Genomic DNA, 19,412 nt, shown 5'->3' on the forward strand with positions numbered 1-19,412 from the left:
TAAAAGTAATCCATAAGACTCCAGTGGTTTAATCCATGTCTTCAGAAGTGATATGATAGGTGTGGGTTAGAAGCAGATCAGTATTTAAGTCCTTTTTTTTTTTTTACCATAAATCTTCACTTTCACTTTCAAAATGTGAAAGTGAAATTTGAGATTTATACATTCTAAAAAAGATGGTTCTTCAAAGTTTCTTTACTGACCTTAATAGTTCTATTTAGAACCATATCTTCCTGAAGAACCCTTTTGTGCTCAAATGGTTCTTTGCGCTGGACATTAGGGGTTTTTGAATGTAACTGTCAATAAATTATTTCAAAGCCACCGCGTCATTGGTTCACTTGCAGCACTGGAGTCCTGGCAGCTCAACCAACCAATTTCACAGACTGTCATCACTCTCCACAGGTAAACTTGATATCTTTTTTTAATATTTACCCATTAGTAGTTTTAGCAGGAATGTTATCAGGGATAACCAATCCCATTAGCTCAGTAAAATGGGAGTGAGCATTTGCTTATTTTTCTTTTGCTTCACTCAATGCTTTTGAAAGTGAAATCGTGGCGAATTTAAAGATTACAGTTTATCGTGAATGTGCTGTTTGGGAGCAAGAGGTTGGACAAATTTGAAGTCATGATTTTTAACACTTTTGTTACTGCTATGGCTGTAACTGTTCGTGTTGGGGAAATCACATTTTCTCAGCTCATTCAAGACAAATATACAGTAAACTGTATGTCGAAACTTTCCTCAAGCTGTTACTATTTTAAGCATTAACATGACTAATTGCGCAAAATTATTTTTCTCGTTTCAAAATTATCCTCTATGCATTCAGTAATTATAAATTATTTTACTCAGAGCCTCTTAACCTTTAGATTTAGAAATGTAGCCACAATGTCCAAATAAAACCTGCATCCAGTTATTTTTTGCAAATATATTTAATAATCCTGATGAGAATTCATGAAGATAGAACCAAGAGCTCATGACATCTGTTTTTCTCTCTCTGCAGGACATGAGACTGATGGACAAACTTTAGTGCTTATAACCTTTAAATAATAATCACAGAATTAATTAAACTATGCTTGTTATCAGACAACAGACATTTTTGTCACTGCTTGAAAAAGGCAGCACTGCACATTGGTAAGTCTTTGCAAAATGTTGAGCAAGTCCATAATAAGTGCTTTCAATTTTAACCTTTACAAAGTAAAACTTTCTGTACTGGTGGTTTCCTAGCCATAAAATTGTATTTTTTATTTTTATTTTATAGATCTCTACCAAAACATGCAAGTGTGACCGACTCAAGAGGTGAGCTGTCATTTTGTCATTTTGTTTAAAATACTGACATTATATTATGAAAAAAAGGAGGTAATTTTGGATTTTTATTGTGTTTTCAGGTATCCATCCCACTGGCGGTATGAGTTGTATGCTCTGATAACAGCATATGCCTGCCTTAAAGCTATCAGATTATGTGAGTTTTTAGTCCTTTTTATCTCTCTTTCTTTTTATATCCATTTTTGCCATTCATTTATACACTATGATTATTTTATACAATGTAATTTATTTGTGTCATAGGTTTTCAGTTAAAATGCAGCTACACTATGTTTTCCAGCTGTGTTCTGTGAGGATACTTCTCTCTGCTTCTCCACTAAGCATGTGAGTGATAAAGACTGAATTTGTGATCCATATAGGATTTTGGAATGTTTCAAATATTTACTTGGGTTTATGCATAAACACTTTGCCCAGTCACAAAATAAACAAATAAATAAATAAAGCAAAAACCTTTTTCTTTCACATTGTGAAGGTCTCACATACTGTATATTGTCCACATATTCTAAAAGACTGACTCTGAACCTAATTGTGTATTTCTACTCAGACAGATGCTGTTGGACCTCACAACCTCTTTATCTGCAGAGAGGGGCTGCCACTCAATTACACCAAAATACACAGTGATGGATGGTGAAGACATCATAGAGGATTGTGCAGATATTTAGTGAAATTTAGCCTTCATTGCATCTATTTTGTGTTTCCACGGGACTTTGCTCTTCTTTGAATGACTGGTTGTCAGTATGGAAGAAAAATGCTCTCTCTATAAAAGATAAAAAAGAATGTACACGTTTCTGTCCCAGCCTTAATGTGTGGAGCAATGTGGGTCTGCTAATTCATTTGCATATGCATTTATTGACTCTTTCACGTTATGTAATTGTTGATGCATTTATTAATGTAAATATGTATATATCCTATTTTATTAATGAGTGATTTATGCGTTTGGAATTATTTAATTACAATCATTTATTTAATCACAATCATTTACTAATGTATTCAGCTAACAATTGCAGTAAAGGCATTATTTTTTCCACAATTTTTCATTGAAATAGAAAAAAGTACTTAATTGACACATGCCTTTTATTTATATATTTGTTTGTTTGTGTTTATATTTAATATAAAACCATAACTGAGGCTATAATGTTTATAGGATCAGAAATATAGAGCATCAAAAAGGTTCTTTATAGCACTTTTGAGGTTCTATATAGCACTTTCAAAGGAAGGTTCTTTATGGAACCTTTAAAAAAGGGTTCTATTTAGCACCAAAAATGGTTCTGCTATTGTTACAAGCCAAAGAACCCTTATTTGGTACTATTTATAATTTTTTTTCTTAAGAGTGAAGTAAAACAGGACTTAAATATTGTTCTGTTTCTCATCCACACTTATGTGATTTTTGGAGCTTCAAAGTTCTGGTCACCATTCACTTGCATTGTAAGGACCAACAGAGCTGAAATATGTTTCTAAAAATCTTTGTTTGTGTTCAGCAGAAGAAAGAAAGTTACACATCTGGGATGGCATGAGGGTTAGTAAATGATGAGAGAATTCTCAGTTTTGGGTGAACTATCCCATTCAGAAGACTGGGAATACAGCGCATGAGTCATATGGACCATTTTTCTGATGCTTTTAGGGTGGTTTTGCATCCTTTTTGAAGCTTGAAAGCTCCAACATTGTAATTGCATGCAAAAGAGTGAACAGTTTTCTTTTTTGGATAGACTATATCTTTAAAGGCGACATGTCCATGCAATCTTATTTTGTAATATTTATACATTTTATTGTTTGATTTTCAGGACATTTTTTTCTTTTATACGATGAACAATTTTGGTGCTGTTTTGGCTGCTTGTCCAAAATCTGAGTCCTAAAGCAAAACCAGTCGAGAACCACTGTGTTAGGCAATTTTTTGCAAATGGCATTCAGCTTAAAGAATTCTAATGGGTATCATGATAAATACACAATTTTTCTTGTAATCCAAAAATAAACATTAGCTGACATTAACATTTATATAATGTAATATTGATTGATGTTAACATTAATTTGACCTTACACATGACACATTCTGAGATAGATTGACATTTTGGCTTATCCCTGCATGCTCTTGAGTCAGTCAGTGCTGTGCCATGCTCTCAGAACTTTCTCAAATGTCACTAATTATGTACAGCTAGATCTAGCAATCATCTTATTGTCTCAAGTGCTCACACACATGCTCCTCCATATGTTTTCACACATGGATCCAACTCGCAAATGAAAAAGAAACTCAAATGACATTGCTGTTTAAATGGATATATAAACTTACATACTGTTGTCGTATGTTATATAAGGGTTAAAAAAGACCCCCTTTTCATTCTTGTTTGTGTTAGCAGTAATTTTTATTGCCACACTTTGGTGCGTGATGTGGCCTGATTATAAATCTGGGCCAGTAACCTACAGGTTGAAGGTTCAGATCCTGTAAGTGTAAGTCTGTTTAAAGTTACTTTTGTCAGCTTTTAGATGTACACTATAAAATAGATGACCTCAAAGAAAGACATGGACTAAAAGCCACAAAATTCACATTTTAATTTCATGGGGGATTTAAATATAAATTGTTTTAAACATCCAAGAGCAGCCTAGAGTACTGCATTCTCATTGGCAGTTGAATGTATTATTAAATTCTACCTTTTATTTAAACAAAATTTATTGAAAACTCCTTTAAAATGTAATCATATTAAAGAAACATAAACACAAACATGCAAGAGATGTATTTGATGTCAGGCATTTAAATTCAACAGAAATCTGCAGAGCTTTTTTTAGCGTTCTGCTGCCTGATTCTGTGCAGGCCTACTGTAGATATCACTGCTGTGCCCTAGAGTAAGTCATGTAACCCCTGGTTGCTCCAATGGAACTGTTAATGTTCCATTAGTAAGTGTACTGTAAGTCACTGCTAACCCTCCACCGTTCTCTTCACCCCACAGAACATTCAGGGCAGCGAGGTTCTGTTCGAGGCTGTTGAACAGCAGGATCTGGATGCCGTGCAGATCCTGCTGTTTCAGTTCACAGCCGATGAACTGGACCTCAACACCCCCAACAGTGAAGGCCTGACGCCGCTGGACATCTCTATCATGACCAACAACGTCCCCATAGCCAAACTGCTGCTCAGAGCCGGAGGGAAAGAGAGTCCACACTGTGAGTATGCATGCTTAACAACAAGAAGTTTTAAACAGTCAGTCCCTCCAGTGTTTCAAAACAGACACTTTAAGAGCCACTCAGTGAAGTAAACTTTGCCACCAAACTAAGTGTTTAAATGTGATTTGACTGGAGTAAAATATATTCCTTTACAAACCAAAGCTTCCAGCAAAGTACCCCTTGCAAAAACAGTTTATTTGCGTCACATTTGCACTTAACTTTTCACTGAAGGGAAATGTGGTTATTATTAATTATTTCAATCATTTAAAAAAAAAAAAAATAATAAAAAAAAAAATTAAACAACAGACTGATTCTGAAATCTTTTTACACTGTTTGAAGGAGATCACCAAAAAAAAAAAAAAAAAAAAAAAATGGCATCATTTACTAACCCATGTTGTTCCAAACCTGTATGTCATTCTAAAGGAGATGTTAGGCAGAATGTTAACCTCAGTAACTATTCACTTTCATTGTATTGAAAAAAGATGAAATGAAAGGGAAAGGTGACTGGGACTGACAAACTGCCTTCTCCTTTTGTGTTCCATGAAAGGAGGAAAGTCATAAGTTGAGTAAAAGATAACAGAATTTTCCTTTTTTGGAAAACTTTTTTTCCTTTTTTCCCCCCATAATTTATTGTGATTTTACAGTAGTCGCAATAACTGTAGTAATTGTGCTTTTGGCTGAAAATATGGTTGCAGTGGAAAATGTGTTTGTTACTTGTGTTACTTAAAGGTTTTGCTATTACTTTTGGGATACACTGATAAGTTTTGCTTATCCTCACAGCTTCATCCTGAGTGAAATCTAATGAAAAATAACAAGAGTTACATTCTATTTAGTTTCTTTAATTCATCATCAAAATGCTTTTCTTGCATCACCTGCTCTTGTTTTGCTGTTGAGACCAAAAGCAGATGCTTTTTAATTGGACAAGTTGTTCAGAATGAAACTGACAATAAACAGGAGCCAGTGTGAGCGTTTGACACTTTGCTTTGGGGGCTCATGTCAGAATCACCTCAGAGTAGTAATAAAAGAGTAAATCTTTCCATGACAGCTGTCATAAGCACTCATAATTCTACTAAACATCTAGTGACATGTCACTAGTGAATGAATTAATGAGTTATATGCATTGTCATATTTTGGAAAAAACATGGTGCAACCTAACATACTGCATATAATCAAATGATTGTTGACATACTGTACAGTGGGGTTAAAAAATCTGAGAACACTCGGGAAAATACATTTATTTGGTATTTTTTTTATTACAAATTTGATCAAAAGCATAACAGTTTGAGTGAAATGTTGAATAAAAAGCTAAAGAAATGGTGCAGAATATTTAATCTTTTATCCTTTTTATGCTATAACATTTCTTTGTTTAAAATTTTTCAAAATACTATTTTTCATTAATGAAAGCATTAGGTATCATGAACTAACAATGAACAATATATTTTTACAGCATTTATTAATCTTTGTTAATGATAGTTAATAAAAATGCAATTGTTCATTGTTATTTCAAGTTAGTTCACAGTGCATTAACTTATGTTAACAAATAAAAATTTTGATTTTATAGGCATTTATACTAACCAAGATTAATAAATGCTGTAAAAGTTCTGTTAATTGTTACTTCAGGTTAACTAATGTTTTTAACTAATGTTAACAAATAGAACCTTATTGTAAAGTGTTACCTATTTTTCTTGTTGTCTGTTTTAAGGTTTAACTCTGTAAAGCCTGACATATGAAAGAATTGTCCAAAAATTCTCAATTTTTTACATTAAACTGTTTTTAGTACCATTAGACAAACTATAAAATGAAATCGTAAAAAACATTTTTTGCAAGTTTTTTTATGTATCGTATTTGATACATTGGGCTTTAAATGTCATTATCCTCCTGAGGCCCAGCAATTATTTTGTGTAGGACATTTGTTATTTAAGTTTTTCTTAGCCCATAGATGCTACAGTGGTAAATCTTGGGATATTATCAGAGAACTCCCTGGGCTTTTCAGAGATACCAAATGTTTGAGAGTTTGGCCATGATAACTTCCTCTCCTTGGTCTATAAATATGGATTGAAATGTATCACAGTTCAATTCAGCACATCAAATAAAATATTAATAAAATATTATTTTTTCAATAAACAATTTTTATCATATGTGTTTTATGCACCAAACACTATATTGATATTTAAAAAAGGGAAATTGTAAAATGTCATGGTTACTGGTGTAACCTCCGTTCCCTGATGGAGGGAACGAGACGTTGGTGTCGACGTAGTGACACTAGGGGTCACTCTTGGGAGCCCGAGACACCTCTGGTCTTTGATAAAAGGCCAATGAAAATTGGCGAGTGGTATTTGCATGCCACTCCCCCAGACATACGGGTATAAAAGCAGCTGGTATGCAACCACTCATTCAGGTTTTACGCTGAGGAGCCGATATAAGGTCCGGCCATTTCAGCGGGTAGTTCAGCGTTGTGGCAGGAGGGACCAACGTCTCGTTCCCTCCATCAGGGAACGGAGGTTACACCAGTAACCATGACGTTCCCTATCTGTCACTCACTCGAAGTTGGTGTCGATGTAGTGACACTAGGGTTCCCTATACGAAACGCCACAAGGCTGAACTGTGTTACGTGAACTGGCGGTGTGTGGTGGGCAGACTTGCTGTGTGCCTCATAGCCAGCACACCAGGTTGACACGTAACCTCCCCCGACACAGTTATGAGTGTTGAACGGGCCTTTTTGGGGACAAGTCGACTACCCAAAGATAGAGACAGGCTTAACCCAGTTGTGGCCTCTTTTCCCCTTCTCTTTTTCCACTCCCTAAAAAAGAAGGGGGATTATCCGACTGGGCCGCCAGGTCTAGTCGGGGGGTGTCCCTCCCTAGGGGAGGACACCGCGGAGACCACACCTCGCCCAAAGAGAGGGGGGGATATTTAAGTGGAAAAATACGTCACATGGTCTTTCCAACCATGTGGAGAGCCTTCAAGGTAGATCCTGCCCAATGGGGGAGGAGTTACTACAAACATGGAGACTGGGGCAGAGGGGCTCTGCCCAAGGAAGACCCAGTTTGCCAGCAGGGAAACAAATTAGCAGAAGATATAGATCGCATGGGGTTAGCCTTACAGGGAACTGCCACATGCAGAGCACCTACCCCAGAACCGGGCTCTTAGTTAGCGCGTGCACTGGGCCAGCAGCGAGTCTCTCCGAAAACTCGACTGCCACAGGGCTCGGAGTAAGTCAACCAGGGAACAAATTTTGTGAACACTATTGGGAATTAACGGCGCACGTCTTCAGCTCAAAAGAGGTGGAAGGCGCTATGTGCAAGCGATACACCCGGCCGGCTATCCCGGGCTTATCCGCTTGTATTGCGTGCCACTACCTGGGATGAAACCGGTTCCACCCGGAGGTTGTAGAACCTTGCAAAGGTGTTGGGTGTTGCCCAGCCCACTGCTCTGCAAATGTCTGTTAGAGAGGCACCTCTGGCCAGGGCCCAAGAAGCCGCTACACCACGGGTAGAATGGGCTCGTAGCCCTACCGGGGACGGCATGTTTTGGGCGAGATATGCCATAGTTATGGTGTCAATGAGACAGTGGGCGATCCTCTGCTTGGAGACAGCACTTCTTTTCCGCTGTGCACCAAAGCAGACAAAGAGCTGCTCAGAGATTCTAAAGCTCTGCGTGTGATCCAAATAGATGTGTAAAGTGCGCACCAAACACAGCGACGACAGGGCTGGGTCTGCCTCCTCCTGGGGCAGCGCTTGCAGGTTCACCACCTAGTCCCTAAAGGGGTGGTGGGAACCTTGGGGACATAGCCCGGTCAGGGTCTCAGGATCACGTGAGAGTAACCTGGACTGAAATCCAGGCACGTTTCGCTGACAGAGAACGCTTGCAGGTCACCTACCCTCTTGATGGAAGTGAGCGCAGTCAGGAGGGCAGTCTTCAAGGAGAGTGCCTTAAGCTCAGCTGACTGCAAAGGCTCAAAGGGGACTCTCTGTAGACCCTGAAGAACTACAGATGTCCAATGAGGGAACGAGGCGCGGCCTGGAAGGATTCAGCCTCCTGGCGCCTCTTAGGAACCTGATGATCAGGTCGTGCTTCCCAAAGGACTTACCGTTGACTACGTCATGGTGTGCTGCTATGGCAGCAACGTACACCTTCAAGGTGGAAGGGGACAGCCTCCCTTCCAACCTCTCTTGCAGGAAGGAAAGCACTGATCCGACTGCGCATCTCTGGGGGTCTTCCCGATGGGAAGAACACCACTTAGCGAACAGACGCCACTTAAAAGCATACAGGCGCTTCGTAGAGGGAGCCCTAGCCTGAGTGATCGTGTCTACCATCGCAGGTGGGAGACAACTTAGGTCTTCCGCGTCCCATCCAGGGGCCAGACATGGAGACTCCAGAGGTCTGGGCGTGGGTGCCAGATGGTGCCCCTTCCCTGAGAAAGAAGGTCCTTCCTCAGGGGAATTTTGCCAGGGGGGAGCTGTTGCGAGGAGCGTGAGATCCGAGCACCATGTCTGGGCGGGCCAGTAGGGTGCTACCAGGATGACCTGCTCCTCGTCCTCCCTGACCTTGCACAGGGTCTGTGCAAGCAGGCTCACTGGGGGAAATGCATATTTGCGAATGCCAGGGGCCAGCTGTGTGCCAGCGCGTCTATGCCGAGGGGGGCTTTGGTCAGGGCGTACCAGAGCGGGCAGTGGGGAGGATTCTTGGGAGGCGAACAGGTGCACCTGTGCCTGTCGAATCGACTCCAAACCAGCTGGACCACCTGAAGGTGGAGTCTCCACTCTCCCCTGAGGGTAACCTGTTGTGACAGCGCGTCCGCTGTAGTGTTGAGGTTGCCCGGGATGTGAGTGGCTTGCACCGACTTGAAGTGCTGCTGACTCCAGAGGAGGAGACGGCGGGCAAGTTGTGACATATAACGAGAGCGCAAACCACCTTGGCGTTTGACATATGCTACCGTTGTCGTGTTGTCTGTCTGAACTAGCACGTGCTTGCCCTGGATCAACGGCCGAAACCTCCGCAGGGCGAGCAGAATTGCCAACAACTCGAGGCAGTTGATGTGCCAATGCAGTCGTGGACCCATCCAGAGGCCGGCGGCTGCGTGCCCATTGCAAATTGTGCCCCAGCTCGTTTTGTAGGTGTCTGTCGTGACCACGACGCGCCTGGGGACCAGTTCTAGAGGAACACCTGCCCGTAGGAACGAGAGGTCGTCCAAGGGCTGAAAAGACAGTGACAGACCAACGTAATGGCCACGCGGAGTGTCCCATGGTGCCATGGCCGTCTTGGGACTCGAGTCTGGAGCCAGTGCTGAAGCGGCCTCATATGCATCAACCCGAGCGGGGTGGCCACCACCGAGGATGCCATATGCCTCAGGAGCCTCTGAAAAGTTTCAGTGGAACCGCTGTTCCCTGTTTGAACGCCTTCAAACAGGCCAGCACCGACTGGGCACGCTCGTTCGTAAGGCGCGCCGTCAAGGAGACTGAGTCCAACTCCAAACCGAGAAAAGAGATGCTCTGAACCGTGAGGTGCTTGCTCTTTTCCCAGTTGAGGTGTGAGAGCACCAGGTCCCTGTGTGCGCACAACACGTCTCGAGAGTGAGCTAGGATTAGCCAGTCGTCGAGATAGTTGAGAACGCGAATGCCCACCTCCCTTAACGGGGCAAGGGCAGCCTCTGCGACCTTCGTAAAGACGCGAGGGGACAGGGACAGGCCGAAAGGGAGGACTTTGTACTGATATGCCTGACCCTCGAACGCGAACCGCAGGAAGGGTCTGTGTTGAGGAAGGATCGAGGTGTGGAAGTACGCATCCTTCAGGTCTACCGCCGCAAACCAATCTTGATGCCGGACGCTCGCCAGAATACTTTTTTGCGTCAGCATCTTGAACAGGAGTCTGTGTAAAGCCTAGTTCAGAACTCACAGGTCCAAGATTGGCCTCAACCCACCGCCTTTTTTTCGGTATGATGAAGTAGGGGCTGAAAAACCCCTTCTTCATCTCGGCTGGAGGGACAGGTTCTATCGCGCCCTTCCGTAGGAGGGTAGCGATCTCCGCGCAACGTTTTCGTTTTTCACCAAGGTGAAGTGGACACTGCTGAACCTGGGCGGATGCCCGGCAAAGTGAATCGCGCAGCCGAGTCGGACGGTCCGGACCAGCCCTCGTGACGGATTGGAAAGCACAAGCCATGCGTCCAAGTTCCGCGCAAGGGGGACCAAAGGGACAACATCATCGGACATACCGGCAGGTGGGGCATCGCGGCGGGGCGGAGCTCGAGGTGCCACACAACGTCGTGGCCGTGCTGAGTCTAAGGACATCGAAGCACTTACCTGGCTTCTTGTGACCACCCCCGGAACAGCCTGGGACAGGGGAGGAAGAAGCCTGTCCTCATGACCCGTGGAGACTGTCACATCGGGGGTGGATTTGTGCCACAGCTGGGCACTCAGGGGCGGGAGACCACCGCTGGAGCGCAAAACCTGCCAAATAGAGTGGTGGACGGTGGTCGTGATGACTGCCGTACACACCGGATACGTGACCCAGGGAACAAGGAAACCGCTCTTGCTGAGCTCTTGAGTACTGCAGCCACTTGGGAATGCAGTGCAATTAAATGCAAAAGGTAACAAAAAGACAGAGATCTGCTTACCAGCTCCAGAGCAGCGGGTTTCGTTGTCCCTGGGTCGCCCGTCTCAAGGGTGCTTTGAAGCCTTTCACGGGTTCTGGGCGGCCACGAGACGGGTGGCGTCTGCTTCCTGCGGTGGGCTCCACGCCAGGGCCGGGCCGAAGGGGCGGGTTGTGGCGGAGCCGGTGCAGTCACCGCAGGGGGACGCCCTTGACGATGAGTAGACGGGGTGTGGGATCTTGAGCCGCGCCGGGGCAGGATATGCCGGCTAGCATCCATCTACTGCTCTACCATCGAAAACTGCTGGGCAAAGTCCTCGACAGTGTCACCGAATAGGCCTGCCTGGGAAATGGGGGCAGCAAGGAATCGTGTCTTTTCGGCCTCACCCATCTCGACCAGGTTGAGCCAAAGGTGGCGCTCCTGGACCACTAGTGTGGCCATCGTCCGCCCGAGAGACCGCACTGTGACCTCTGTCGCTCGGCGAGCGAGGTCGGTCGCCGAGCGCAGTTCCTGCATCAATCCCGGGGCAGAACTACCCTCGTGCAGTTCCTTTAGAGCCTTGGCAGACTTGCAGGAGAGCCATGGCGTGCAGGGCAGAGGCGGCTTGTCCAGCTGCACCGTAGGCCTTGGCCGTCAGAGACGACGTAAACCTACAGGCCTTGGATGGGGGCTTTGGGCACCCACGCCAGGTGGTGGCGCTCTGCGGGCATAGGTGCACCACGAGTGCCTTTATCCACCGGGGGATTGCCGAATAGCCCTTGGCCGCCCCACCATTGAGGGTAGTGAGGGCGGGGAAGCTGAAAAGATCGGGACTGGGCAGTAAAAAGTGCCTCCCACGACCTTGTCAGCTCCTCATGCACTTCCAGAAAGAAAGGAACGGGGGCGGGGCGTGGCTTTGAGCGGCGCCGCGAGCCCAGGAACCAATCACCGAGCCGCAAGGGTTCAGGGAAGAGCAGTGAAATCCACTCTAACCGACGCTCACGGCTGCCTGGGAAAGCATATCGTCATCTCCGCGTCAGCCTGTGACTGGGCAATCGACCCCGAAGGGAAAAGCCCAGCTGAGGCTTCCGACTGGACGAGCCCGCTCTCTGATGCTGCGCTCGAGAGCTCATCACTTTCGCGGGCTCCGAATAAGAGGTCGAACTCGCCGTGAGACGAGCCAGCGGACTCACCCGGAAGCCCGATCGGGGCAGACGAGCGTGCTGGGGAATGGGAGGTCCGCGGGGGGATACCCGGCGGAGGCGGTCCCATTGGGGTCCCCAAATCGCCCCCAGTGCTAGCCACGCTGGCCTCATACCCGTGGGTAAAAGGACCGAGGTGGGAGCCTCTGTGGTGGCTCGCTTTCTTACGAAGGCGAGCTGTTGCCGTGGACATAGCCTCGCAATGAGAACATGACCATCCACGAACGCTGTCTCCGCGTGAGCAGTGCCCAGACACGAAAGACAGTGATCGTGACGAAGGTGAGAGATAACGAGCACAACCAGGAATAACACACAATCGGAAAAGCATCTTTAAAAAGACGTGTCTTTAAAAAGACGTTCCGTGTGTGCACTCTTTTAGAGAAATATATACTCTTTTAGATGGGAAGAATGCTCTTTCAGAAAATATACTCTCTAGTTTTTCTGCCGAAGTGCCCAGGGGCATTCTCTGCAGTGTACCAGTGCAGAGGGGGGAGAAGCCGCTGAAATGCGCCATCAGATCCAGCAGAGGTGAATGAACAGTAGTATTCAGCTCAATGAGCATGACCGTTCGGCTTCGAAGAGAAAATCTGAATGAGTGGTTGCATACCAGCTCCTTTTATACCCGTATGTCCAGGGGAGTGGCATGCAAATACCACTCGCCAATTTTCATTGGCCTTTTATCAAAGACCAGAGGTGTCTCGGGCTCCCAAGAGTGACCCCTAGTGTCACTACATCGACACCAACGTCGAGTGAGTGACAGATAGGGAACTTTTTTCGCTGGGTCTCAAGAACTTATGGTAAGATGACAACATAATAGCTTGTAATGTAAAACAATGAGATAATTATAATGACAGAGCAGGCTGCATATATGAAAATACATAGAAATATTAGTTCACACTTTAAATATATCTTATAAAATGTATATGTCAGAATTTTCAATGCTCTGTGATTTTTATTTTATTTTGTTATTTTATTGTGGTGGGCATGAATGGAATGTAATAGTGATTGAGAGATATGCCTCAAAAGCCTAGTGAATCATATTTGATACATGGTTTTCAAAGGGGGGTTTTCAGTAAAATAATATTCAAAATTTTATCCAAACAAATGTTGCTTATATTCAGCAAATACTCATTTAATAATTTCAGTAGCAATATAATAATTATTCTCACTTTTACTTTATTAAAATAAGCTGTAATTTATCCCCACTTTTCATGCAAGTCTGCCGCCATTTTAAATAGATCGATGTAATCATTGAAACCACTTTTTTTTCACAATTAACCATTAGATGGTGCCATAAATATGTAAACTTACATACCATAGGTTGTTTGGCTCATCAGCTTGACCAGAGAGTGAAACAGGAGCCGTCAAACATTGTGTATCATATTTGATTCAGTGCAATCATGAAAAAGAGGAATGTTGTGTAAGACCAAACAGGGAGCAACACTGTACTGCCATTGGAGCTGTGGCTGGGGTGGGTTAAATAAAATGTTTTAATTTGGACTCAGACTTTTATACTCCACTGTCATTTTGTTTAGGCATTTGGCATTCAGAGCTATTTTCGGGAAAACCTGAGGGTGGTTATCAGGTTTTAATACATCTACAGATCTGTTAAAAATATCTGCACCCAATTGCCCTTGGATTAATCAATAGCATATTCAGTCCTTGACTTCTTTGGCAACAGTAGAACAGGTGTTTCTTACCTTGAACGGAATGGAAAAAAGTCCCTCCAGACCTGAGCGCTTGAATCAGTGCAATCATGAAAAAGCTGAATGTTGTCTGAGACCAAACAGGGAGCAACACTGTACTGCCGTTGGAGCCATGGCTGGGGTGGGGTAGACAGCACACGGCATCCCTCAGAAAAGTCTTAACAAGGTTTGTCATTTAATGGTTTAACTTTTCCAATGATGCATTTAACGGGGGGCAATTATACTAAGTGATTTATTGTACCCCAGCTGCAGTTAAATTTCAAAACATTTCATCGTGGCACAATCCAATCCTTGTAAACAAACAGAAAATAAACATTGCCGTATTTTCCCCCCCTGGGCTTTCTGCATTATATTTATGTCAGGCCAGAAGTGCCAAGTAAATCAATCAACCAGATGCCTGACAGTTTGGAGGTCCAGACGAAGGTTGAATTTAAAACATGTTTATGGGGCCCATAATGCCTATATTTAGGGCTGTCCCAGAGCCCCAACTATGCCAACTGTGTGCGACAGTGCAATATCGGCAGATAATTTATAGTTTGTTCAATTAGCCGCACATAGTAGCCAGATGTCAATCTTCAGAGTGCAGGAAATTGCACCTCAAGGCTGATAATATGGCTGCCTTTATCCACTGCACCGTGGACTCTCATATTAGACTGGCTCGGTCAGGTGCCGTTTTTCAGAGTTGACAATGCACACTTTATCATCTCCCCTGGAGAGCTCCTGTCTCCAGGGGTTCAGGCTGGGCTGAGCGACTGCAGTAAAAGAGGTTTTTTTCGGCATGTATTTCTTTGTTTATTTTGCTGTCATGGTCTATGACTAAGGGTCTGAAAGAAAATGCAGTAGTATTCACAGTCTATGAGAAGGACTGGCCAGGTGTATTCATTTTACCATGACAAATCTATATGGTGAAACACAGTCCTGTGTGTTCCAGACAACCACCAAGTACATTCGTCCACACCTTCCTGTCACCCCACCCCCTCTCTGTCCCACAGGGCTGACTTCATCTGCCACTAAACTGACATAAGCTGTCGTTTCAAGCAGGACTTGATCTCTAGATTTTATTTTTAGGTTATGTAAGTCTGTCACTACTGTCTTTTTTCACACTACAGCAGTAATAACTAGAGAAGTAAAGTTCGTCAGGACAAACTTAAGGTTGGCTTAAAAAGGCCTAGTCTGAAAGTTTATTGATAGATAGAATGCTTAGCTAGGCATTGCTAACATGTTTTAGCATGTTGCTAGCATGTTGCTTTGCTTGGCTATGCTTTTGCAATGGGTTGCTAGACAGTTACCAGGGTGATACTAACAAGGCTCTTTGCTAGCCTGAGTCAAATGACCCATACTGGAAGTCTCTATGATATTCTGGTGCTGAGATATGTGTTTTGATACTTGGCTGCTAGGGTGACCACATCTAGTTGCTAGGCAGTTGCTAGGGTGATACTAACAAGGCTCCTTGCTAGCCTGAGTCAAATGAACAAACCTGGAAGCCTCTATGATGTTCTGGTGCAGAGATATGTGATTTGTTACTTGGTTGCTAGGGTAACCCCATCTGGTTGCTAGGCAGTTACCAAGGTGATACTAACAAGGCTCCTCGCTAGTCTGAGTCAAATGAGCTAACCCGGAAGTCTCTATGATGTTCTGGTGCAAAGATATGTGTTTTGCTACTCGGTTGCTAGGGTGATCCCATCTGGTTGCTAGGCAGTTACCAGGGTGGAACTCAAAAGGCTCCTTGCTAGCCTGAGCCAAATGAGCCAACCCGGAAGTGTCTACAGTGTTCTGGTGCAGAGATATGTGTTTTGCTATTTGGTTGCTAGGGTGAGCTCATCTGGTTGCTAGGCAGTTACCAGTGTGATACTTAAAAGGCTCCTTGCTAGCCTGAGTCAAATGAGCCAACCCTGAAGTGTCTACAATGTTCTGGTGCAAAGATATGTGTTTTGATACTCGGTTGCTAGGGTGAGCTCATTTGGTTGTTAGGCAGTTACCAGCTTGATACTAAAAAAGCTCCTTTATAGCCTGATTCAAATGACCCAACCTGGAAGTCTCTATGATGTTCTGGTGAAGAGATATGTTTTCTACTTGGTTGCTAGGGTGACCTCTAAATGGTTGCTAGGGCATGGCTAAGTAGTTTCCATGATGATACTTGAAGACTGATTGCTCACCCAAGTAAAACAAGCCAACTCTCATGTAGGACATTCTGATCCAAAGAAATCCCTCTCAACCATTTTTAATGGAAGTCAATAGGGCTGGTTGCTAGGGTACTCTAAATCGTTGCTAGGGCGTGGCTAGCCAGTAACCAGAGTGATTCTTATTGGCTGCTTAATAACCTGACTGAAAAGAGTCAATCCCCTAATCTCTACGACATTCTGTTCTGAAGACATCCTTCTGAGCCATATTGAACGGAAGTCTATGGGGGTTGTTGCTAGGGTGCCGTAAATGGTTGCTAGGGCATGTATTCGCCATTCCAAGAAGATACTTAAAGACTGATTGATAACCCGAGTGAAATGTCACTACGACATTCTGATTGGGAGATATGATCCGACAAATGTTTTGCATTGACTGTCATAGTATGAAAAAATTCAATTCCCATAGTACCCTATGGGACTTACTGAGATGGTTTTTTGCACCCCAGAGGTGCACTGTACCTCCCATCCCTTAGAAAAGCACAGGTGTCCTCAATAGGCCGGTCGTTTTAACACTTAATTTGTGGGTCTACGGTGCGGGACGAGTTAGCTGCAAAAAAAGTGTACGGAAGAATAATAATAAGTATGTGAGATTATAATAGTGATACTTTGCTTCGCAAGCACCGCTAAAAAGCTTAAATAGTTGATCAGTAGGTTGGCTCTTTCAAGCCAACCTAATCATTGTTTTCAAAATTAGTGTAAACATTGTTTTGTTCAAAAGGATGTGTGCTTTTATTGTCTCCATGCACAGTGAGGAGGATGGTTCAAGTGGCCAAAGAATCACCAAGGATCACAGCTAGAGAATTGCAGAAATTAGTTGGGTCTTGGGGTCAGAAAGTCTAAAAAAAAAAAAAAAAAAATCAGACATCACCTATATCACCACAAGTTGTTTGGGTGGGTTTCAAGAAAAAAAAGTCTCTGCACTCATCCAACAACAAACTCAAGCGTCTTCAATTTGCCAGACACTACTGGAACTTCAGATGCAACTGGATTCTATGTCAGATGAAACAGAAAAAGAGCTTTTTGGCAGCAAACACCAGAGATGGATTTGGCGCACACAGAGATGAAGTAGTACCCAATGCCCACGATTAAATGTGGTGATGGATCTTTAATGTTGTGGGGCTGTTTTTCTGCCAGAGGTCCTGGACATCTTGTTCAGATACATGACATCATGGTCTCTATTAAATACCAACAGATAAAAAATAAAAACCTGGCTGTCTCAACCAGAAAGCTTACAATGGGCCCTGTTAGATCTTCCAGCAAGACAATGATCCAAAACAAACATCCAAATCAACACAAAAATGACCACAAAATCAAGGTTCTGCCATGGCCATCTCAGTGCCCTGACCTGAACCCCACCAACCTCCACCAACGTGGACCTCTGAATTTGAAGGATCTGTAGAATTTCTGTATGGAGGACTGGTGTTTTTTGAATGAAAGATCAAAAGGATAAACAATGCAGATTTTTTTCACAGCCTTCTTTGCTCATATTTACCAAGGATGCCAATATTTTTGCCCACCACTGTATATATATTGAGCATGCAAGGGACCCAATCTAATATATATATATATATATATATATATATATATATATATATATATATATATTAGATTGGGTCCCTATATACTCAATTAAAACTATACCACTAGACTAGCATGTCTAGGATCTAATTTTGTTGTTAAAATGTGTTATTTTTTCCTTTGGTCCTGTCTTGTCTTGTAAAGGACAACAAGTGAGCCAGGACTGCCACTAGTGCCCCCTATTTAAAGGGTTCATGAAGCCAGTGCTACATAGAGTTAGTAACTAATTGAGACATTAAAGCTTGAACAGAAATGCAAGGCCATCCACAACCTCAAAAAAATCTTATTGACCTGAATAAATGAAAAAATTCATTCAATAATCGTCCTCTCTGTGTGTTTTCCTTCAGTTGTCAGTCTAGAGAGCAGAGATGCCCATCTCTCAGCACTGGTGCAGGAAGCCCAGAGGAGAGCCAGCGAGCTGTCTAACCAGGTGATGAGAGAGAGTCTCAGCCTGGAAACATCTGACAAGGAAAAACAGCTCAAAGCCTGGGAGTGGAGGTGCAAGCTCTACAAGCGCATGCGCACCGGCTTCGAGTGTGCACGTGAGTACACGACACACTTGAGTCAAATAGGTGGAAAGTCTTAAAGGAATAGTTCATACAAAAATTATAATTCTGTCATCATTTACTCACCAGCACGTCTCACAAAATGAGATTTTAGGCAGAATGTTCGAGCATCGAGATAAGACAAGTGGATGGTGATTTATACTGCTAAGCTTCAAAAAGAACAAAAAAGCACTATAAAAGTATCATAAAAGTAGTTTATATGAATTGTGCTCTTTATTCTAAATCTTTTGAAGTCATATGATAGCTTTGTGTGAGGAACAGATACAAATTCAGATATTGTTCACTAAAAAATTCTAATCTAATATGCGGTTGCATGACACGCAAGAACCAATAGCATTTTATATCAATGAAATCAAACCTGGTCTGACACGTCTAAAAGCATAATTTTGAGGTCAAATGAGAACTCTGGCAGAGGAGAAGATTATCAGTGAATAATGGTTTAATTTTAGTCTGTTCTTCACACAAAGCTAGCACATGGCTTTAGAAGACTTGACATGTAGCCCACCTATCCTATAGAATACTTTTAAGATACTTTTATAGTGCTTTTCTGTCCTTTTTGGAGCTGAGATGTACAAATCTTTATCCAATTTTGTTGCATCTCATTTTGTGTTTCACAGAAAAATTAAATTTTATGGGGTCTGAACGGCAAGAAAATGAAAAAATGTTTTTTTCTTTTTTTTTTCTTTAAAGGTGCAATATGTAACAATTTTCATTAAATTTTAAATTCTCATTTCATTTTTTTGCCAATGTGTGAACGGCTTGTAACGCAACTTAAAAAATGAGCCCTTCTCGGACTTCCTAGGTTGCCTATTAAAGCCTGTAGACTGATTTACATGCAAAGGGAGCGGGTCGCTTTTGACAGGAAAATCCAAAGGATGTGATGTTTATGCGCGCTCCCGAGAGCCTTGCCTCAGTGTTTCCGCTATTCAACAGTGACAACAAACTGCAACATTAGGTAACGTTATCTTAGAGATGGAAACCAGCAAACGGCCAGCTCCCAGCACAACACCGACTCCTACACAAACTCCGAGTAAGCCCAAAAAAAAAAAAAAAAAAAAAAAAAAAACATATCTACTGAATCCCATCTGGCTAAGTGAGAACGTAATCGTGGTTGAGCGAAAACTAGAGTGAACATCGGCAGGGCATT

At 43.1% G+C, this 19,412-nt stretch overlaps 1 protein-coding gene across 1 annotated transcript in view; it reads left to right on the forward strand.

The window, feature by feature from the left end:
* Nucleotides 1-19,412, forward strand: part of LOC127422980 (ankyrin repeat and fibronectin type-III domain-containing protein 1-like) — a 155,855-nt gene that overhangs the window by 83,427 nt on the left and 53,016 nt on the right. The window contains exons 10-11 of the mRNA XM_051666937.1: nucleotides 4,255-4,465; nucleotides 18,047-18,241. Coding sequence (XP_051522897.1) covers nucleotides 4,255-4,465; nucleotides 18,047-18,241 — 406 coding nt within the window. The remainder of the gene's footprint in view (nucleotides 1-4,254; nucleotides 4,466-18,046; nucleotides 18,242-19,412) is intronic.

Source organism: Myxocyprinus asiaticus, chromosome 32 (genome assembly GCF_019703515.2).
Source record: "Myxocyprinus asiaticus isolate MX2 ecotype Aquarium Trade chromosome 32, UBuf_Myxa_2, whole genome shotgun sequence".
NCBI classification, from domain to species: domain Eukaryota; kingdom Metazoa; phylum Chordata; class Actinopteri; order Cypriniformes; family Catostomidae; genus Myxocyprinus; species Myxocyprinus asiaticus.